Source organism: Myxocyprinus asiaticus, chromosome 9 (assembly GCF_019703515.2).
Source record: "Myxocyprinus asiaticus isolate MX2 ecotype Aquarium Trade chromosome 9, UBuf_Myxa_2, whole genome shotgun sequence".
NCBI classification, from domain to species: Eukaryota; Metazoa; Chordata; class Actinopteri; order Cypriniformes; family Catostomidae; genus Myxocyprinus; species Myxocyprinus asiaticus.
In genome coordinates this window covers 10,844,591-10,867,884 of record NC_059352.1, presented here as the reverse complement: position 1 = coordinate 10,867,884, position 23,294 = coordinate 10,844,591, and the positions used below count along the sequence as shown (strand labels likewise).

At 39.7% G+C, this 23,294-nt stretch overlaps 1 protein-coding gene across 1 annotated transcript in view; it reads right to left on the bottom strand.

Annotated features, from left to right (window-relative positions):
- ca16b (carbonic anhydrase XVI b) overlaps nt 1-23,294 on the bottom strand; it is a 145,183-nt gene that overhangs the window by 90,090 nt on the left and 31,799 nt on the right. Inside the window, exon 2 of the mRNA XM_051705888.1 lies at nt 20,999-21,085. Coding sequence (XP_051561848.1) covers nt 20,999-21,085 — 87 coding nt within the window. The remainder of the gene's footprint in view (nt 1-20,998; nt 21,086-23,294) is intronic.

The window sequence follows — 23,294 nt, the reverse complement described above, 5'->3', positions numbered from 1 at the left end:
TCTGGGTGACGAAGGTCACGGCGCGAGCACTCAGCGGGTGATGTCCACCCTCGTGGTCCAGGAATGCCACCTGTGACTGAATCTGCTCGAGATGAGGGACGCAGACAATGCCCCCATCTCCCAGATCGGCCTATTCAGCGACACCGTCGAGGACGTCGCCCAGCAGTTCTCGGCGGTGAGGAGATGGAGGCTATACAACACATCTTGCCCCGGCACGTCTCAAGAACCTGTATCCCGTCTGCTCTCCACATCGCATGTCGCAACTTGCCCGCCGTCTCTTCCTATGGAGTCAGCGGTGACTGAGGTCGCTGCGGGCCACTCACATCCCGGGCAACATCAACGCCACAGCGGACGCACTGTTGCAGCAGGTGACACTCAGGGGAGAGTGGAGACTCCACCCCCAGGTGGTTCATCTGATTTGGAGTTGGTTCGGCAAAGCACAAGTAGACCTATTTGCCTCCCGAGAAACCTCCCACTGCCCGGTCTGGTATTCTCCAATGGGGGCCCCCCTCAGCCCAGACGTGCTGGCACACAGCTGGCTCCAGGGGCTGTGCAAGTATGCGTTCCCCCCAGTGAGCCTACTTGCACAGACCCTGTGCAAGGTCAGGGAGAACGAGGAGCAGGTCACCCTCATGGCCCCATATTGACCCACCCAGACTTGGTTCTCAGACCTCACGCTCCTCACGACAGCCCTTCCCTGGCGAATTCCCCTGAGGAAGGACCTTCTTTCTCAGGGACGGGGCACCATCTGGCACCCGCACCCAGACCTCTGGAACCTCCACATCTGGCCCTTGGACAGGACGCGGAAAACCTAAGTGGCCTACCACCAGCAGTAGTAGACACAATCACTCAGGCCAGAGCTCCCTCCATGAGGCAGCTTTATACCCTGAAGTGGCGTCGGTTCGCAAATTGGTGTTCTTACTGAGCTGAAGACCCTCAGAGATGTACAGTCGGGTCAGTGCTTTCCTTCCTGCAGGAGAGGCTGGAGGAACGGCTGTCCCCCTCCACCTTGAAGGTGTATGTGGCCGCCGTAGCGGCACACCATGATACAGTGGACGGTAAGTCCTTAGGGAAGCAGACCTGATCATCAGGTACCTGAGAGGTGCCCGGAGGCTGAATCCTCCTAGGCCGCACCTGTTCCCCTCATGGGATCTCTCCGTGGTCCTCCTGGGCCGTCGTGAAGCCCCCTTTGAGCCGCTAGAGTCAGTCGAGTTGAAAGCCCTCTCCTTGAAGACGGCCCTCCTGATTGCGCTCACCTCCATCAAGAGGCTCGGGGACCTGCAAGCGTTCTCTGTCAGTGATACCTGCCTGGAGTTCGGTCCGGGTGACTCTCATGTAATCCTGAGACCCCCTTCAGGGATCAGGTGGTGAACCTGCAAGCACTGTCCCAGGAGGAGGCTGACCCAGCCCTGTCGTTGCTGTGTCCGGTGCGTACTTTGCGCATCTACTTGGTTCGCACGCAGAGCTTTAGACGCTCCGAGCAGCTCTTTGTCTGCTTTGGCGGACAACACAAAGGGAACGCTGTCTCCAAACAGAGGCTTGCCCACTGGATCGTGGATGCCATCGCTATGGCATACCAGGCCCAGGCCATGACCACCCCTTCGGGAATATGAGCACACTCCACAAGGAGTCTGGCATCCTCGTGGGCACTGGCCCATGGCACCTCTCTAGCAGACATCTGCAGGGCAGTGGGCTGGGCGACACCCAATACCTTCGCAAGATTTTACAATCTCCGGGTTGAGCTGGTTTCGTCCCGTGTTTTGTCAGGTACGAACAGGTAAGTTCGGGAAAACGGACAGCTGGCCAGGTGTATCGCTTGCATATAGCGCCTTTCCCCTCCAAAGAGGCAAAGATGTGTGCTTCTTTTCCCATGTGAGTTCACGAACCCGTGAACCCTGGATGTCCTTCCTCTCTAGCCCTGTGGCTCACGAATTCAGCAGAGGAATTCGCAGCAGGAACCAGTACGTGTGCTAATATACCCTTACTGAGGTAGGTGCTCAACAGGTGCCGGTTACTCCGGTAACCCCTTGTGATGTATTTTCCGCAGTACGGTCTCCCTGTTGGCAGACCTGCATCTCCCTTCGACAGAGCCCTCTCTGTCCCGGTTGCCGTGTTTGTAGAGCTCCTCCCCTTTCAGGCAGGACCGCGCCTCTTCCATGTGCGGCTCTGAGCCCACATGACGTGCTTATCACATGTTACCTCCCCTCCGGGCAGGATGTGGTCTCCGCGGGGTCTTTTCCCCCTGAAAGAATAGGATAGGAAAAGAACACCTTCCCCGGCGCATATATTGAGCGTTAAAATGGCCCCAGCCGAATAACTGAATACTCTGTGGAGAGAAAACATAGAGAGAAAAGGCCACGGCTGGCGCGGCCTGCTTTCATACTAGATACGTCTCTTCCCCTCCCCCCAGGGATGTGGGGAACTATACGATGTTTTTTGGGGCGTTGGGGGAGGCTACGTGCAGACAGGTGCACCTGCTACTACGCACGCAGCAGCTTGCTTGCAGTCCACATAACACGGTTCAGCTAGTTGTGGCATTTCGTATAGGGACCCCTAGTGTCACTACATCAACACAATGTCGAGTGAGTGACAGAAGGGGAACGTCTCGGTTACTGTCGTAACCTCCGTTCCCTGATGGAGGGAACGAGACATTGTGTCCCCCCGCCACAACGCTGTACTACCCGCTGAATTGGCCAGGACCCTATCTCGGCTCCTCAGCACAAATCCTAAATGAGTGGTTGCGAGCCAGCTCCTTTTATACCCCTATGTCTGGGGGAGTGGCATGCAAATTCCACTCGCCAATTCTCATTGGCCTTTTCTCAAAGATCTGAGGTGTTCGGGGCTCTCAAGAGCGACCCCTAGTGTCACTACATCGACACAACGTCTCGTTCCCTCCATCAGGGAATGGAGGTTACGACAGTAACCGAGATGTTTTTTTTTACATCATTAATGTCCTGACTATACTTTGTGATCAGCTGAATGCCACTTTGGTGAATTAAAGTACCAATTTCTTTCCGAAACAGCAAAATCTGTACATTATTCCAAACTTTTGGCCACCAGTGTATATATATATATATATATATATATGTACACACACTACCGATCAGCCACAACATTAAAACCACCTATCTAATATTGTGTAGGTCCCCCTCGTGCCACCAAAACAGCACCAACCCACATCTCAGAATAGCATTCTGAGAAGCTATTCTTCACACCACAATTGTACAGAGTGGTTATCTGAGTTATCGTAGACTTTGTCAGTTCAAACCAGTCTGGCCATTCTCCGTTGACCTCTCTCATCAACAAGGCATTTCACTTCCACAGAACTGCCGCTCACTGGATGTTTTTTTTTTGTTTTTGGCACCATTCTGAACAAATTCTAGAGATTGTTGTGTGTGAAAATACCAGGAGATCAGTAGTTACAGAAATACTCAAACCAGCCCATCTGGCATCAACAATCATGCCACGGTCCAAATAACTGAGCCAAAAAATTTTCCCCATTCTGATGGTTGATGTGAACATTAACTGAAGCTCCTGACCCATATCTACATGATTTATGCACTGCTGCCACATGATTGATAAGATAATCACATGGATGATAGTTGGTGCCAGACGGGCTGGTTTGAGTATTTCTGTAACTGCTGATCTCCTGGGATTTTCACACACAACAGTCTTTAGAATTTACTCAGAATGGTGCCAAAAACATCCAGTGAGCGGCAGTTCTGCAGATGCAAACACCTTGTTGATGAGAGAGGTCAAAAGAGAATGGCCAGACTGGTTCGAACTGACAAAGTCTACAGTAACTCAGATACCTGCTCTGTACAATTGTAGTGAGAAGAATAGCATCTCTATTTACAACTATTTACAGTATATACAGTATTTTGCCATACACTTAAAATATTGTTTATATACCTAGAATCTTTAACTTTAAATAAATAGTTTTATATTTTTTTTTATTACATTATTCACATTGTAATGGGATTTAACATCTTTCGTGAGTGAATAAACTATGTTGTTAAGTACACAGTCTTGTATCTTTGTCCTTTTGTCCAATTTTAAATACTTTTTTGTTTCAAATCAAATTTTGTAATGTTGTTTGGTTTTCTTAATGTCTTAGATACTTTTATAAAGAATTTTATAAAATATCCTTGAACAGGAAAAATACTTCTGGAACCAAGACAACAGATTTATTTATTCATTTATTTATTTTAAGATGAATTTGAAATCAAACTGATTGTGGCTTCTACAAAAGCATATATCATCACTTAACCTCATGGTCTCGTCTTGAACGGTTGAGAAAATGACTCCAGAAACCCCACTGTTGCACTGTAATACAGGGCACATATTCTATACATTTACGGCACCCTGCTTTCTCTATAAAGATGATTATCATTCAATTTGACTACTAAACAACCTTTTATCTCTTGGTTTGCTAAACTTTGTAAAAGTAAACAAAAGCAGAAATGAGATTTCAGAGAGTCTAATATAAAATTATATTCTTATATTATTCCTGCATTACTGTGAATTACAAATGGCTCAGGGTACAACTGTAGCTTCCAGTGCTTAAAAGAAAAGAAGAAGAAAGACAGAGAAGAAAAACTGTGACAAGAAACTAAAAATGTAAATTAATATGCCAATTATTATCTCGCCTTTTCAGATGACTTTCTAGCATGTAGCTGCATGTTCTGGAGTCCGCCCTATAATGTGTTCATTTCCTCTCATCCTGTTCAGACGGTGAGATATGATCACATCCATTGTATGCAGAAACATTGTTATGGGTGGGGAGTAAAGTTTCACCAAACAAACCCCTCCTCAAATAGAGTCAAGATTACAAAACTCTTATGTTGCTGGGGTCAGTAAAACAAATCTATACAATGAATGCCTAATGTTTCATTTTGTGTTCCATGAAAGAAAGAAAGTCATACGGGTTTGGAACAACGCGACGATGAGTAAATGATGACAACATTTTCATTTTTGGGTGAACTATCCCTTTAAGTCTTCTCAGCTTTGACAAGGGGAACCTCTGAGCAATAGGATTTTCCTCAGGGACAGGATGCAGCCAGATAAACAATACCACAAAACTGTCTCTCAATATCTCTCTTGATTCTCTCTTGATGTTGCAATACACACCTCTTCAATGCCTTCCACAGAAACTTCTTTTTCTTTGTGCAGATTTGATTTTATTGGGAATAGAATTAATATTTTTTTAGAGTCGACGAGTGCTACTGCATAATTTCTCTTAACATATCACTCTTTTCTCTCCAGATATAAACAAACAACACTTTTCTCTAAGTAACCAAAGTACATCTGAGATTATTTTAAAGGAATAATTCGCTTAAAAAAGGAAAATTCTGTCATCATTTTCTCACCCTCATGTTGTTCCAAAGAATTTTTGAAGTGTATACCGTCATAAATATCATAAAAGTATATGACTTATATGACATATATGACTCATGAGCAATATTCCAAGTCTTCTGAAGCCATACGTCAGCTTTTTGTGAGGAACAGATTGGAATAAAAAAATGTACTTTTGGGAGAACTATTCTTTTAAGTATCCACTTTTTGTCCTACTATATTTCATTATGTTAAACAGATCCTATCTGTTTTTTTCAGGGCGGGCAGGCACTTTGCCACAAAAAAAGCATGAGGATGATATAGGGGCTTTCGGATTTCTCACACAAATTGGTTCCTGTCTATGCAATTTATCATTGCAAATTATGAGGGCTCTTCTTGCATAACCATCCATGTTGGCCATCTTGACCCATCAATCAAGGTTGCCAGGGACACAGAAAAATGATGCTGTGGAATGTCGGTCTGATTTAATCTAGTAACCAACCACAACATGCTGTCATATACATCTTATAATTGGGAATAGCCATCGAAATCTGAACAACTGGTCATCATTTACTCACCCTCATGTCATTCCAAACCTGTATGATTTTCCATACAATCAAAGTTAATGGTGACCACAGAATGCCTAGAATGTAGTACACAACTCATATGGTCTCCTTTTATGAAGCTTGTATGGTCCTTTTCAAAGCTTGACAGCTCCTGGTCCCCATCCACTTTCATTGTGTGAAAAAGAGCAGCTTGGACATGTTGCTAAACTTTTCCTTTTGTATTTCACGGAAGCAAGAAAGTCATAGACCCCATTTACATCTGATATTAAGATGCGTTTCGAGTGATCCGATCACAAGTGGTCAGCGGTAAATACAGGTGTAAACGGGGTCTTAAATATTTTGTGATCAGATTACAAAAACCATGGAAGTAGTCAAAAACACATGTGGCAACTTCGCATTTAAGGTGTAAACGCTAATCCGTCCTGAATGCGTCCCAGACAGCAGCGAAGCTACACCCCACACCTGTCAATCAACTGCTGCGCTAAAACAAGAGTTTTAACTTTTTTGGTTACGTGCAGCTTTAATGGAATATTTTAGGTACAAGTTAAGCTTAAAAGGTTAGTAAGCTATTTTATTACACTACAATCATATTAAGATGCATATTGTTTATGTCTTGTGGCCAGGGTTGTGCAAAATTCAGAATTTCAGAATTAACTCTTTCAATTCATGAGTTGGAATTTGAAATGAATTAGCCATGCCCCACAGGAAGTTGAATTGGGATTAGTACTGGAATGAAGGAAGTTGAATTTAAACTAAATAGTTTCATTAGTCCAAGACACATTTTGTGACAAATAATTACATTATAATTTTTGACCAAATATGCCTATTTATTCCCTAATAGGTAGATGTTTTTTTGTTTTTTAGCTTATAGACATAACATTTCTCTCTAAATATATAAAATTATCATAGCCATCAAAAGGTTTTGTTTCTGTATACAGCACCAGAAATGGTCCACCACATAGTTTTCATAAAACTTCATAAAAATAGGTTCAAAATAGTGAAATAAATGAAATACAAATTTCCATAGGTGGCAATTTAAACATTACATTCTATTATATTTATTATTTATTATTAATACTGTAAGCAATGTAAAATTAAAGTTCTACAAATATTCCTTTTTATTAAGTTGAATTCATCTACTTCTTATTAAATAAATTAACTGAAATTAAAATGTCAACCTGTCATGACTTTTACATATTAGCTGTACATATTGCATATTAATTTTAAATATTTAATAAATACATATTTAAATTAAGTAACTTTAATAAGATTTCTTAAACTCTGTCAACTTACAGTAGTCCGATGAAAATTGCTTCCTTTATTTACATGAATTTAAATGGTTCAATTTTCTGAGCAACTTATGTACATTTATATAAATATATATGTCATGGAAAGCAGTGTGCTTGCTGTCTTAAAACAAATATATCACAGTTTTACTCATCACATTAACACTTATAAGAAAAACAAAGTATTTTAAACTGACCTTGACACTTGGTACATTAAACACGACAAGGGTAACAATCAACCAAGACATCAGAATCAACAACAATGTAAATAAAACAATGTAAAAAGTAAACATTTTGTGTATGCCAGTTTAAACTCAAATAAATAAATTAACCCAACTCCCTGCTATGCACTCCTGAAAGTTGCCAAGCAAAAAAAAAAAAAAAAAAAAAAAGTAAATCTTTCAATGTTTTTTAAGCATTATTTACTTTATATAAGAAATTATTTTCACAGTGTAATGTTTCTAGAAACAACCTGTTTGTTATGCATATGATAATATGATAAAATGTTTCATGTTATACTGAAAAATCAAATGTATTATTAAAAAATACACTTAAAAACAGTCTGAAAAAACAATTTAATTCAAATTGAATTCTACTTCCTTTAATTCAAAATTTGAATTTAAATTCTACCTCAATTCAAATTCAGTCCAAATTCAGGAATTTAATTGTCATTTTTCATTCAATTCTGAATGGTGCACAACCCTGCTTGTGGCTATACTTTTGAAACTGAGTATTTTAACATTTACATATTGGCCCCATACACCTCCATTGTAAGTGCCTCACTGGAACCCAGATTGTTGCTGTTGTTAAAAAAAAAGGTGGGGCAAGTCAAAATTAATCTGTCTATTGAGTTTGACTTGTATTGAACCCTGATTTATTCCTTTAAAAGTCAATAAAACTCCAATCAAAAATGTAAATAAGCAAATACATATACATGCACGATTTCTTTACGGATCTTCCTCAGTGTGTCTGATATTAACATGCAGGTACATAGATAAGAAGCACACACATCTGAAGCTCATCTAGCATACATAATTCTTGCTCGAAATGTTGTGTTTATGCTTAGATTAAATTTCAGCTGCATCTGGGAGAATCAGTGTGCTGGTTTGGTTTGCACTTATTTTCTAACTTTTTTTGTGGTTTATTATCTTGCAACATAGTGACTGATATACACTACTGGTCAAAAGTTTTGAAACACTTGACTGAAATGTTTCTCATGATCTTAAAAATCTTTTGATCTGAAGGCGTATGCTTAAATGTTTGAAATTAGTTTTGTAGACAAAAATATAATTGTGCCAACATATTAATTTATTTCATTATAAAATTAAAATTTAATTATTATTATTTTTTTTTTTATTTAATTGATGACTTGGACCAAATAATAAAGAAAAGCAGCCAATAAGTGCCCAACATATGGATGGGAACTCCTTCAATACTGTTTAAAAAGCATCCCAGGGTGATACCTCAAGAAGTTGGTTGAGAAAATGTCAAGAGTACATGTCTGCAAATTCTAGGCAAAGGGTGACTACTTTGAAGATGCTAAAATATAACACAGTTTACTTATTTTGGATTTTGTTTAGTCACAATATAATTCCCATAGTTCCATTTATGTTATTCCATAGTTTTGATGACTCCTATTATTCTAAAATGTGAAGAAAAAAAATTATAATAAAGAATGAGTAAGTGTTTCAAAACTTTTGACTGGTAGTGTATGTCATCATGAAACTAGAGACCCTCCCCTCAAAATCCGAACACAAGTGGTCACAGGAGGCGCATTTCAGCCATGCGTCTCACCTGACCACATGCGATTGGATCACCCGAGACGCATCTTAATACCAGGTGTAAACAGGGTCATAGGGGTTTGGAACCACACAAGGGTGAGTAAATGATTACAAAAATTTTATTTTTAAATGAAACACCCATTAACTAGCTCTAAATCCTGCAGGAAGGAATTATTATATGAAAATTATGAACTATCATGTAAAACTATGACTGAAACGACCCAGAATTCACCTTAAAATTATATTTTGGGGAAACTAAATCCGCAAACTGCTCCTATAATAATAGCATGCTGTGACAGCCGAGGGGTGTCAAACATAGATACTCTTTTTAGCACAAAGTGAATATTTGCTCTGATATAGCGAGAGGAAAGGGGAGGAAAATAGATAGATAGGGGAGTGTGAGCGAGAGAGGAAAGCAATGAGAGAATTCTGGCAGAAGAAAATGAAAACCTAGCAGAATATGAGAGGGGAAAAAAAAAAAAAATGAGTAATGATGCGTGCCCGTACCTCCTGGGGGAGACCCTGCAGTGTGGCATATTATCTGTCCTTTTTGAAAAATACCTTCACATACACACATTTTAAATAAACCATCATCAAATCTCACCTGCAAGCTTTATATTCCATTCCTGGGCTCCTTTCTTGGGCAGAATTCAAACCTAGCTTTGCTTTTATATAGAGACTTTGTGTCTAAATTACATTAAAATTCCCTCTTTGCATAAATTTTAATTAGACAGGATAGGAAGGCACAATAATGTAAAAAAAAAAAAAAACATGCATGAAAAAAATAACACATTAAAATGAGTTTAACAGTGAAGTATGTAATTTAAAATGACAAATGCATCTGCAAAGGTGAGTCACATTAAGTTGACAGGCAATTAGTGGTATGTCACAGCAATTAAAGAGACTTGACAATTAGCACTTCGATATGACAATTTTCTAAAGCAACACTTTGCATAACTGAGTTCCAAAAAGACCAATCTGTCAAAGTCAGAATTGCAGGCACATCTGTGACAAAACTAGCAACAAACTTTATTGTGTCAAAGGGTACAGTCTGAAAGATTGTGACAGCATATGCCGAGCATGGACAAATTGCACGTTCTACACTCTAAACTAGCAGACAGGGACAGATAAATATTAATGAATAGCATCTAAATACAAAAAATACAGCCTCATCAGGGTGTAGTGATTGCCACATGTGTTCAGAAATGCTGCATGCTGTGGTGCACATGTGGCTGACAAAATTTTGAGTTTGGCTCTTGACATATATCCCATAGACAAAGTTCCTTAAATTAATGCTAATACATAAAATAAATAAGGATACTTCAACCAAATATAACTAAGAACTCCATTAAGTCTCCTGAGCTATGAAAGAGCAACAAAAGAGATTTCCTGATCCTGTTCAAACCTGTTCTCCACATTATTTCCAGGCCCTTTCTGTTATTATTTCTGACAATAAAAGTGGCAAAAGGCCAAAAACACTTTAAAAAGATACAGCCTTAGAGATTGCCACTAAATTGATTCAGAACCCTGGTAAAACTAAAAGTTAATATCAAGAGCTTCACAAAACTGAAATCTATTACAGGGAACTGTCTGTACCTAGGGCCAACACAAAGACACGTAACCAGGTGTGCATAAATCCTAGACTTCTGTGCATTAGCAAAAACTCATGATCTAATGAGTCATCTTTTTTCCTCCAACCAAACTGATATGACTACTATTTTGAAGACAAAGGATGCCTTCAACCCTCGATGCCAGTTGCCCAATACTAAGTATAAGCAGTGTTGTGGGAATGTTAATTTTAAACATAACATGTTCTATTATTGCATTACTCTTCAAAAAGTAATTAACACTGTTACATTTTATGGAAAGCACCACGTTAGTTGCTTTTGGGTTACTTTTTCTCATTGTCAGTTGGCTACAGCCATAACCACGTTAGTAAATTTTCGGTTGAAAACTCAATTTTCCGTTTACTAATGTCATCGTTTTCCGAAGTATGAGGTACTAGAGAGCGTTTTCAAAGTCTCCATTTTCGGTGAAGGAAAATGCCATTCCAGTGTGGATGAGAGTGGTAAACATAGCAAAAATCAATACGTTTTCAAAAGAAAATGTATTAGTATGAACATAGCCGACTATCTTTGTTCCAGAATGGAATGCTTGGCTTGGAGATGCTTTTTTTATTAGAAGTAGCATTTTTTTTTCTGTGGAAGTGTTTTTTCTCCCTCAGTTTTTTGAACCACTTGAAGTGTACTGTATAGAGCTTCACTGATTTTAATGTGAGCTTTATAGTTTTGTCGCATTGCACTGCTCGCTTGCAGTGTAGCCATGGTATCACACACTGTGGAAGGGGAGAGGCTTTCAATTGTATTCCTCAGTAACTTATCTTTTTAATGTTAAAATGCTTTCTCCTATCCCATTTTATAGGCCATTCATTGGTTGATTTCTGTAAAAAATTTCAACAGAGTGGTTCTATGGTGCTATCAAAACACTGCTCAAAACATAACATTGGCTTAAAGGGGTCATGGCATACTTTTTTTTTTTAAATACATATATTTTTTTATCTTCCCTGAGGTCCACTTATAATGTTTGTAAAGTTTTTTTGCACCAAAAACAGTGATCATTTAGTCATTTATTATCATTTTCCACCCTGTCTCTGGCTCTGAAACGCCTAAGCGCCTCCTTAAAACTTCCACACAAACGCCCACTGTTATGATTGGCTAACATCATGCAGCCTCTCGAATACAGCCATATTTGAAATTCAATTGGAAGAGAATGAACAAGCACCACAACATTATAAAACTAAAATTCAGGGTTTACACATAACGTACAACCAACACATTGTATCTGAATATATTAAACTGTTCACTCAAGCAAATCAGCACCATAAACTATCAAACAGTCATAACATTTAAAATATTCATGAATGAAACTGTTTACTTACGGTTTTGCGATCAGGTAAAATAGTGTTTTTAACAGCCCTAACCTTCAATAACAGTTCCTTTGCAAAGCTTGAATCGCATTATGACTGGTTCACAAGCAATCCATGCTAGAGGTCTGCATGGGCCTTAAAATGAAACCCGAACCCGACCTGTACCCCGGCCCGAGTGATACCATCAGATTTTAAGCCCAAACCCGACCCTAACCCGATATCGCTCACTATCTAATTTCTTCTCCTAGCAAGTACAGTTGCAATAGGCTGTATTTTATGTAAGCATTTAGGCAACATTCGTAACAGTACTGAAAAAGTAAACATACTCATTTTTAACAAGGCATGGCAGCACCTCAGTACACTAGAGCAGAAGGGAAAAAAGCATTGAGTTATTGTTTATTTGCTGAAACTTCACTTGGTGCAGAATAATATGGAATAATATGAAACAATGCAACAGTCCCCTCTATGCAGCCTGAACTTGTTCAGACCGTTGAATCTTTGTGACAACTTCGCTAAAAACAATCTAGATGCAGAACAAAGAATGAAACAGAGCACAGGTGTCTCAACATGCGTTTCTGAAAATTTGAAGTTCATTTTAACATGACACGATGTTTAAACAGTGCCGGTCCTGTGCAAGATGCTGCAGAAGAAGCCAGATGTGGTGCAAATGTCAAAGACATTCATCCAGCATGTGTTAACATAGGAAAACAATGGGAAAACAGAACAGACGCATGCAAAAACATGTTCGGCTGTGAACGTGTCTGTGAGTGAGAGCGTGTGCGCGAAACAAGTTCGGTAAGCCTGTTTATTTTTTCATTAATTACAAACCCGAACCCGACCCGAACCTGAAGTCCTACTTGAAAAACTGCCCCGAACCTGGCCCGAAACCATACGGGTTAGTCCAAAACACGATGAAACAAGATGTGCACACATACAGTTTCATCTTGCACCGAGGCACACATCAGCGGAAATGCATAAAAACAGTCAAAGACATTCATCTAGTGCATGTTTCCATATACCAGCAATTAAAAATAGCACAGATGGCCTCAAGAACACATCCAGGGTGCGTTAATGCTAAAAACAGCAAGAGGCAGAGCAGCTGAATGAAACAGAATGAGGTCTCCTTTTGAGAGTTGTAACTTGAAACAACATCTTTTAAAAGCAGCATGAGATACATGACAATGGACAAAGATGTCTGTCAAGTGCATGTTTATATACAAAAATAATTCAAAAAAGTCCAGATGGGTCCCTTTGGTGTTCAGAAATAGTTAGTAGGCCACACTAGGCCTGTCTGTCCTGCTTTCTCTCTGTTTACGATGTGAGTGCAAGTGGGCGGGGTCAAGGGTGTGATGATGTAAAAGTAGGTGATGATTTTGTTGCTGTAGAGGAAGTCATGAATTAATGGGCCCCCTAGTGACATAGGGGAGTTGCGGAAGTAGAGAATGAGGCGTTTTTGCAGCTTGGTTTCAATAAATGCTTTTATTGCTTTGGGATTAAGTTTTGAGTTCTGAAATTGACAGTATGTTTCAAGGAAAATTTGATTCCTCATGACATGACCCCTTTAACCATTAGCATGAGTTTGAGGTGGAACTCTTTTTTTTCCGACCAATGATAAACAGGAAAAGTGTTTGTTAAAACCCAACCCGGTCACATGACAAGTCATAATAATAGTATAGCATGGTGAAATTGTAAGAAATTGAGTTGGCTCACACAAAAACGTAATTTTTTTTTTTAAATAAAAAAAAATAAAATCATTCACTAACCCTGCTTACAAATGTTTTCAGGCAGGAATCATGATTCATCAATAAGTTTGCACTAATATTTATTCCTAATTTCCGAAAAAAATTAGGACCAACTGAATCCAACGATCAGGCGAAGCGTCGCAGGATTAGTAAATGAGTCCCAATGTTAAGATATTTCCTAAAATTTGATGCCTGTACAGTGTCAATTTGAATTCTGTTTGTTGATTGGTTGGTCTCTATGGGAATAAATGTCATACCTTTTCATACAATATCTTACGGTTTTGCCTTCTCGTATGAACTGTCATGAGACATGTTGGGAAACCTATTTGAAAAAGTTATTATTTTTACAATTCCCCTAGGTTTTAGAAGAACATTACACTCTAAACTTCAAAAAAAAAAGTTTTGAAAAAGTAACTATTAAGTGTATATTTGATTACTTGTAACGGTATGGGCATATTATGGGAGCTAATAGCCTTTATGATTGCTTTGCGTAGAATATGCAAAGGATACAGGGCCATTTTATGGTTCTGGGTGCATCCGTTGCAAACACTGTACCCTCATTATCATGCCATATCCATGATGAAAAAACATTAAATCAAAGAGTGGTGATTCACAGAGTGTCACTTTGTGAAGTTCTGGAGCGCAGAGAGAGAAATAGATTTCTACCTCCTTCACAGAACTGGAGGCTTTTCTACTTGAGGAATGGTGCAATATTCCACTTGAGATTGTGCAGAAAGATGTTCTGAATGCAAAGGCTGGCCCCACTCCTTATTAGGTTCCTAAGATCAATATATTTTTTCTGTTATTTTATCAACCACCTGTAGGGGTACAGTTTAATAAAGACAGTGGGATCCTTTCTAGGTCATTGGCATACAATTGTGTAAACAGTGCTGATTTGCATACAGCAGCTTCCTTTCGACATTGTGAACATGCACGTAATCATGATTGGAAGTCCAAACTCAACATGTTTGCATCTTTGCATCTTTTGTGAGCACATAAGGGCTTGAACTTTGTTTAACAGAGTATATTAAACTTACACTCCATCTGAACAAGCAAATGACTAATAAAGAGTGTACGAGAAATCTCCTGCCAATATTCATGCTTGTATTTTTCATACTGCATTCTTCACAATAAGTTCCAGAATGCAACTGTGTTACTCCTGAAATAGAGTTTAGATAGAAGGTTTTTTTTTTGGTCTGCTGTAATTGTTCATGCACCTGTCAAGCTTTGATTTGCTGTCGCTGAGAAAATAGGTTTAAAGGGGGAAAGTAAAGAGGTAAGCCTGAAGAACCCTTCTGGCACAGGAATTATTGTGCGAGCATTAAAGGATCGAGTGCATTCTGGCTCGGCTCAAAACACGCACACACAAACACAAACACAATGACTCAAAACATACATTGCTTCAAATGTCACCCAATTTGAAAAAGACTATTAAAGGACCCACAAAAAAAACAAACAAAAAAAAAACTATTGAACAGCTCTCATAAACAGCCTGTTAGCAGTATTCGGGGTCGACCTAAGAATGACTAAGGAACTGTTAAGAAAAGCATTAGTTATAAGGTTGGTTCACATTGCCCCAACAAGCGCCAAGTAACAACATTTCAAACATACTAAAGGTGGAGGTTTTACTTAAAATGTTGGGAATCATAATTCACGCAGCCCTAACAAACAGGGTAAAAGCTCTAATTTCTGCGGCACTAGTGTCACCAAACGGAATTGCAAAAATAATCACTGTTTTCAAACAGATTCCAAAAAACTCCCCCTGGCTTCCACTGGTTGTACAGACAGATAGTCCCACCCCAAACTCACACCATTGGTCGATTGATCATTCTTTTGATAGCGCTAAGGAGCCACAGTGTTACACTTTTTGGGGAAATCAACCAACAAATAGCTTACTCGTAGTTAGCTAGGATACAAGAAAGAAATTACAAGATCAGCTAGCACACTGATCCAACAAAACCAAACAAACAATAGAATTTGGTGTTTGTGGACGTTTGTTGGGATGGTGTGAACTAGCCTTTAGAAAACATAAAAGGCACGTACAGTACAGTGTATTGCTGACTGAGGTCATTTTGGTAGTAAAAGATTTTATGAGGTGCATTTTAGGTCAACCTCACAGATTCCAGCGGGCACTGTTAACAGACTGTAGGAGCCACCACGAAAGCTGTGAAATAGCTTTTCCTACCTGAGGAAATATTTACAGTCAAAATAACATTGATTGCTAGAAGCAGAGATCTGTAAAACTTACTAACTTAGTTCCAAAACATAGTGAGCTACAAAAGTAGCAAGCTGCCTTCTAAAGCAGCATCCTAACGTAATTGAACCTCATTAGTGACTAATTTGGAACGTATTCCTAGGCAGCAATGTTGCAGAACACCTATGGTGCTTTAAAATGTTGTCAAGATAAGCCGTTCACTAGGTTTGTTTTTACAAAACAAAACATCTGAAAGTGTTGTGTAAAAGCTAATGCTTTTTTTTTAAATCCTCCAAAACCCACTCACATACCTTTTTTAAAATGTTTAAATTTCTACAATTCAGACAATGCAGTCCATTGAATAACAGCTCTTGTGGTATAAGTCATACCACCAAATGATACTGGCAGTCAGTTTTACCTGACAGTGACATGACAAAGCATTGCTCTGACACAGACAAGCTTCAAAACAATTAAATTAATTCCAAAAGAGAAGAAAAATGACAGTTAAATTGTCTAGTGAGAAGAGAAAAACAAGCTTATTGTTGAAGGAAAAATGTGTGAAAGACAAGAATGCACATAAGCAAGTGCACCAGACAGCTATTGCTTGAGAACTGAATCATAAACTCCACATACTGACTACCCTCATTAATACTTTTAGATGCATCCACAGCTGTACTACCTGTGAAACAACAACATCTGTTGAACATACTGTATAGAGAGAATTCACGGAAACTCGTGGAAGATCTACAGTCCTATAGAATGTCTAACAGTCGCTAGGAAATCTGAATTCTGTTCAGTCCATGTATTTTCCTTGCGCATGTGAATGTATGTTGCTGAAGTGCAGATTTATCTGCACATTTCTGGGGAATCATTTAATGACTGTTTAATGTTTAATGACTGCCTTCAGTCATTATTATCTTTTGAGCCAATTAAATTAGGTAGAAACAATAATATTAAAGGTGCACTCTGTAACTTTTGTCTTTGTGTCATCTTAGACTTAGAGTGACACCTAGTGGCTTGGATGTAGCATCATTTAAAATCAATAGTTTTCAGTTTCAGATGCCATTGTAGAAATTTAGTATTCACAGTCAGCCATGATTACTTTAATCAATGAGTCAAAGTGTCAAATAACAGGACGGATACTGAGATTAAGTAATTAGTATTCGGCTGGTCATGTGATTCTAACATGGCAGCCCCCATGTGCGGACCCTCTCCACGTAGAATAAAACAGCTTTTATAAGGCTACTGAAATGACTTTTAATGTGAGTGGTCATGATTTCCTACATATAATGCAAAATTACAATTCATGTCTTTAGGAGTTAAACTTTTTTAATGAGGAAAAAATTACTGTGCACCTTTAAAGTTCATTTGAAACAACATACTAATAGTTGTTAAATCATATTCGTGTGACATACCTTTTTAAGTAAATAAAGTTGGATAAACTGATACATTTGTGTATATCTAACATAGGTTTTCCAGTTATGCTGACACAAAATGACCACAAGTTGAATTTACTTAAAAAGAGTGATGCAAAAATGCTACATATATATTTTAAGTAAATCCAACAAGTTTTTTTTTTTTCAGTGACGATCCAATCAATTGCTGATGAATAATCCTGTCCTTCATTTTTTTCTCATTAAAAGAAATGCAGAAATATGTCACATCAAGGAAGTAAAAGTGAATGCTAATTCATGTGGATAGAATTGCTCAGATCATTTGGTCTTGAAAGAATTGATAAGAAATGTTTGAGTTTACAAAGCAATGTCTGACTTTTGATTGCAAACTGTCTTGGCAAACCCACAATCTGTTGACATTGATGAGATTTTCTGAAACTCTAGAGGAGACACATGTGAGATTACTGGCCTCTATTTCTCAGGAGAAAATTCTGAAAAAACAGGAGACTTAAGCAAAAGTCCATCTCTTTGCTCTCGCAATTGAGATATTAAAGTGATCTTATTCTTTCCTATGGGAACAACCGCAACAAATACTTGCTCTGAAAACAGTATCCTCTGACATCGAGACCATTGGATCATGGAAATGACATTTCAAAAGTGCTGTAATGCCTATTAGAGCACGCACAATGAAGGAGGAAGCCTCGCAGGGTTTGTCGAGCGAGTTCACATGGTAAACATATATGGAAACACAAATGAAAGGAAAAGCACCACTTAAAGATCATTCCCTGCTAAAGGGCTGCTGGAACTGCAGGCATCAATGTTCCTCATGCCTTTGGGCACCAACAGAAGTCTAGAAGAACTACTAGCACTGATCTGTCAGAATTGATGAAGCAAGCAGTTCAGCTGCCCAAAGGAATGAGAGAAAAAAATCAGAAAGAAAAAGACAAAGGATGAACTTAAAAAAAAAGAGACTTTCATGAGAAAGTTGAAGCACTTTTCAGCGTAAAATTATTATTAGTAATTCACTAACCACCCACAATTTAATTTACTCTGTCAAAAATATTTTATTGAAGTAACTGTCATTCTTTTCAGCACAAACATTCCTCCTGTAAATTAGGCTTATTATACATTTGTAACATTGGGTACTTGGAGTGGAAAAGAGGAGATGCAGGAGTGGATACTTTCAATCTTTTAATAATATATGCAGGAGTGGAACAAACGCTGGAGTAGAACAAACTATAAAGCTAAACATCACAAAAAACAACACAACGTAACACTTCAAGGACTGACAGAGAATGAACAAAACAGGAGAGTATTTATACAAACAAAGGCCGATGAAGAAATGGAGGACAAGTGAGGATGACAGGGAACAGATGGAAGTGATGAGGGCTGTGAATTCTGGTAAATGTAGTCCGGGGAGAAACTTCAAAATAAGAGTCCTTGGGAAACATGAGGCAGACAGACTGTGACATTACTCCCCCTTCAAAGGGTGACTCCTGGCACCCAAAGATGGATTAGGAGGGTAGGGTGATGCAGAAGGTGAAGAAGGATCCAAGGAGGATGATCAGGAGACCTGGGGGGTGGCTTCAGGGCTGGGAATGGATCCGGAGGCAGAACCGCTGGAGGAGGAGACTCAGGGTAAAAGGGCGGAGCCGTGGGGGGCTCAAGGGGAGGAGCCAAGGGAGGCAGAGCCAGGGAGGGCAGAGCCGTGGGACGCGGAGTCATGGAAGGCAGAGCCATAGAAGGCTCGAGGGGCAGAGCTGTGGAAGGCGGAGCCAAGGGTGGTGGAGCCATGAGAGGCTCGAGGGGCAGAGCCATGGAAGGTGAAGCCATGAGAGGCTCGAGGGGTGGAAATGGGGATCTTAGTGCCCGGAGCATAGCTGAAGGCTCGGAGGACCATGGTGGAGCCGGAGGCTCGGAGGACTGAGGCGGAGCCGGTGGGACTGAGGACCAAGGTGGAGCTGGAGGAGGTCCCTGGTGGAGCCGAAGGCGGAGCCAGGTGATCGACGGACCAAGGCAGAGCTGGAGGGACGAGGGACCCCGGTGATGCCGATAGGCTGACGGCCCACGGTGGAGATGAGGGGACGTAGAGCCGAGGTGTTTATGAGGGATCGGAGGGCCAAGGCAGAGTCCAGGGCTCAGAGATCCAAGGCAGAGTCAGTGGGTCAACAGATCCCCTTGCCTGTGAAATCACCAGGGCCGATGGTCGAGCCAGTGACATGGAAGGAGCCGGCAGACCAGGAGGATGAGGAGGAGGAGGAAATGTCTTGAGTGGAGCCAGCGGAAGAGGAAGGGCCAGGGCACTGGACAGAACCAGGGTGTCCATTATGCTGGCTTGTACCAGCGGAGGATGAAGGGTAGTCAGGGTGGGAATCAGGGCGGGAATCAAGTCTAGGTCTATTAGTTCCGCAAGAGCTGGCTCTGGGACAGATGTGGCTACTGGCACTGGGACGGTCGGGGCTACTGGCACTGGCCCTGGGACGGTCGAGGCTACAGGTGTGGGCGCTGGCTCGTTAACTGTGGCAGGCATGGGCGCTGGCTCGTTAACCGTGGCAGGCGTGGCCGCTGGCTCATTAACCGTGGCAGGCGTGGAGGGAGGAGCCGTGGCAGGTTCAGAGGGAGGAGCCGTGGAAGGCTTCGAAGAAGGCTGGAGGATGTCCACTGTGGGAGGAGATTCAAAGTCCTCATCCTCCACACCCACAGTGAATGGTGAGCCGCAAAGTTGTAAAGCCACCTCCATGAACTCGAGTAGCGTCCAGTGAGGATCCGCCAGATTCATGAGCTCCTTTAGTGCACTATTAAGACCAGTCCTGAAGAAAATCACCAGAGAAAGGTCATTAAAGTGCACTAAATTTGCCAGTTGTAAAAACTCATGGACGTGATCCTCAACTGGACGGTCCCCTTGTTCGAGAAGGAGAAGCAGGATGCCAGCAGGCATATCCATCTTGTTCGGTCAGTCCTTCTGTAACTTTGGGTACTTGGAGTGGAAGAGAGGAGACACAGGAGTGGATACTTAACGCTGGCGTAGAACAAACTATTAAGCTAAACATCACAAAAAACAACACTAAGTAACACTTCAAGGACTGACAGGGAGGGTATTTATACAAACAAAGGCCGATGAAGAAATGGAGGACAGGTGAGGATGATAGGGAACAGATGGAAGTGATGAGGGCTGTGAATTCTGGGAAATGTTGTCTGGGGGGAAACTTCAAAATAAGAATCCTTGGGAAACATGAGGAAGACAGACTGTGACAACATTGCATCTTATTCACAAAACTGCACTATTTGTGTGGTGCAATTAACATCGAGGTATTGGTGAGTTCCACTCTGAGTTTGAAATTAGATAAGATCAGTTACTATTCACAATCATTGATTGGATGTCTGCCAGTGACATGGATTGATTAATTTTTAAACACTCAATAAGAGCACTAGAAGTATGAAATACAAAATATCCAGCAATCTTAGGAAGACTCTGCTGAGTTAGACGACTAATCGATTATGTTAAAATTCCCTGTCTAGGACAATATATTCAACATTTTCATTGATTTTGTCCAGTAGTTTCCAAAGTGGCCTTTTTTTCTGGTACAAAACCTATAAAACTAATAGACCAAATCCCCCTGTAGGCTTTCTAAAGGAAATAGGCTCATTAAATTTCCCAATAGGGCTGAGTCCCCACAGATGGACAGGCTTAATCTGAGTAAACATTGTTGCTATTGCTTACTGATGCTGAGCACACATTATCATTGTTTATTGGTTGAAGGAGACAATGACTCACCTGAATACGCCCAATAGGGTTCCCCGGTCGCCCTCCGCTCCCTTTGAATGGCTGAGCTTCCATAATCCTCCGTTTCCACTTGTGAGGCTATCAGAGATAAATCAGATGGCATCATAATGGAGACTTTCCACAAACCATTAAAATAATCAATGCAAAACATTATCATGAATGCAATATTATACACCCTGTAATACAGAAGGAAATATGTTTCTTAGAATTTGACAAATGGGCATGGACATTATCTATTTATTTTACAAGAATTTAGGCTAAATGTATTGATTTGTATACATTGATATCATTGATGGTCATCATTTATTTTATGTTTTTCCACCACTTGTAATATAAAGTCATGATCAGCATGCAAAATGATAATAATACTATGTGAAACATGCCTCTTAAAGTAGTTTTAGATGGACTTTATCATGTGACACTTAAAAAGGGTTTAAACTATTTTGGCATTATTATCAAGTTAGACTCCTATATGCTAGCATCCTCAGAAATAAGTAAAGCTTTAACTTATTGCATGCTTATAATGCTTATATATAAGTTGCTTGGATAAAACCGTCTGTTAAATGACTAAATGTACATGTCATTAAAGTAATAGTTCACTCAAAAATTTGAATTCTCTCATTTTCTCAACCTCATGCTGTCTCAAACTCATATGACTTTCTTCTGTGAAACACAAATGAATACATTTCGAAGGATATATGATGTGTTTTTTGTCCGTACAATGCAAGTCAACGGGACCGAAACTTTCAAGCTCAAAAAAGGACAAAGGCAGCATAAAAGTAATCGATATGCCTCGAGTGGTTCAATCAATGTCTTCTGAAGCGATACGATTGCTTTGGGTCAGAACAGACCAGAATGTATTTCCCGATTCACTATAAATCTTGACATCCGACCCGACTGGAACACAATGCAGGCTTCAAGATGGTGATTTTTGTATCATTGTACGTACATCAATAAGATGTTCATTTTCTAGTGTTTGCCATCAACTTTTCGGCGACCGTGGTACATTTTAAAAGTATCCCAAAAAAACTCAACCTGCGACTCTATCAATTTAACTCACATCTGAATTTTTAAAATAGCCCAACTGGGCGTGAAAACCACAAATCTGGCAACAATGTGTCTGGTTAGTGTACAGCACTCTACGCATTCGTCAAGTGTGAGTAAGTGTGTGAACGAGCTTCGCACCAAAAAAGATTGCAGATGTCAAGATTTATTGTAAATAAGGACATAAATTGTTGGTCTGTTTCTCACCCAAAACCAATCATATCGCTTCAGAAGATATGGATTAAACCACACGAGTCGCATGGATTATTTTTATGCTGCCTTTTATGTCCTTTTTGGAGCTTGAATTTATTGAGCCCCATTGACTTGCATTGCATAGATATAAACACATCATGAATCCTTCAAAATATCTTAATTTGTGTTCCGCAGAAGAATAAAAGTCATACAAGTTAGATACGACATGAAAGTGAGTAATGAGAGAATTATCCTTTTTGGGTGAACTATCCATTTAATGCTGAAAATCTTAATTTCTATATTGTGGAGGTGTCACACCAAAGGACTGAATAAATAAACATGAAAACATTTGTACTTAAATCTTACAATTTGAATTATTCTTTCTAGCTCTTATCTAAAAACTGTCATTTACTTTCTGCTGGTGTCCTGATTAGAAACATTTTCAAGAAACCACAAGATATTGCCCATTTAAAATTGGATTTTGTAAGTCTCTCCACAAAACTCATTAATTGGTGCGGAAATTGAATAGCTTTTTAACAACTGAATGTAAGTTCACATCCTGTCATGTTTAAAAATAGCCCCTATTATTGTAGATAAAGGCAATATATTTAAAAATGTACTTTGATATGTTTCTATTTTTCACAGTTCATGATGAAAACAGTCACACCACAGGACATCATTCATTTCTACATTTAACTTTATTTTGTTAAAACAAAAGCAAACAATTTGGATGGATAATTATATACATATATATATATATGGTCACAATCTGAGTTCTTTGCTGTCTAGCCAAATGATAAAAGTATAAAAGAAAACAAAATATTGCAATTTTTCTATAAGGACAGTAAAATTATGTCACATAAACTGCCCTTCTACAATCATGATTGTGTTTTACTCTACATTGCACTGTGCATCTGATACTTTAGCAGCACTCTGCATAATGAAAGCTCATGTAACTCCTAATGCACATATTTGTTGTGTATGTAATCTACATAATCTTGCACTGGTTCAATACTGTCTCGAGTTCTTGAAGTGTAGGGAGAAATTCTAC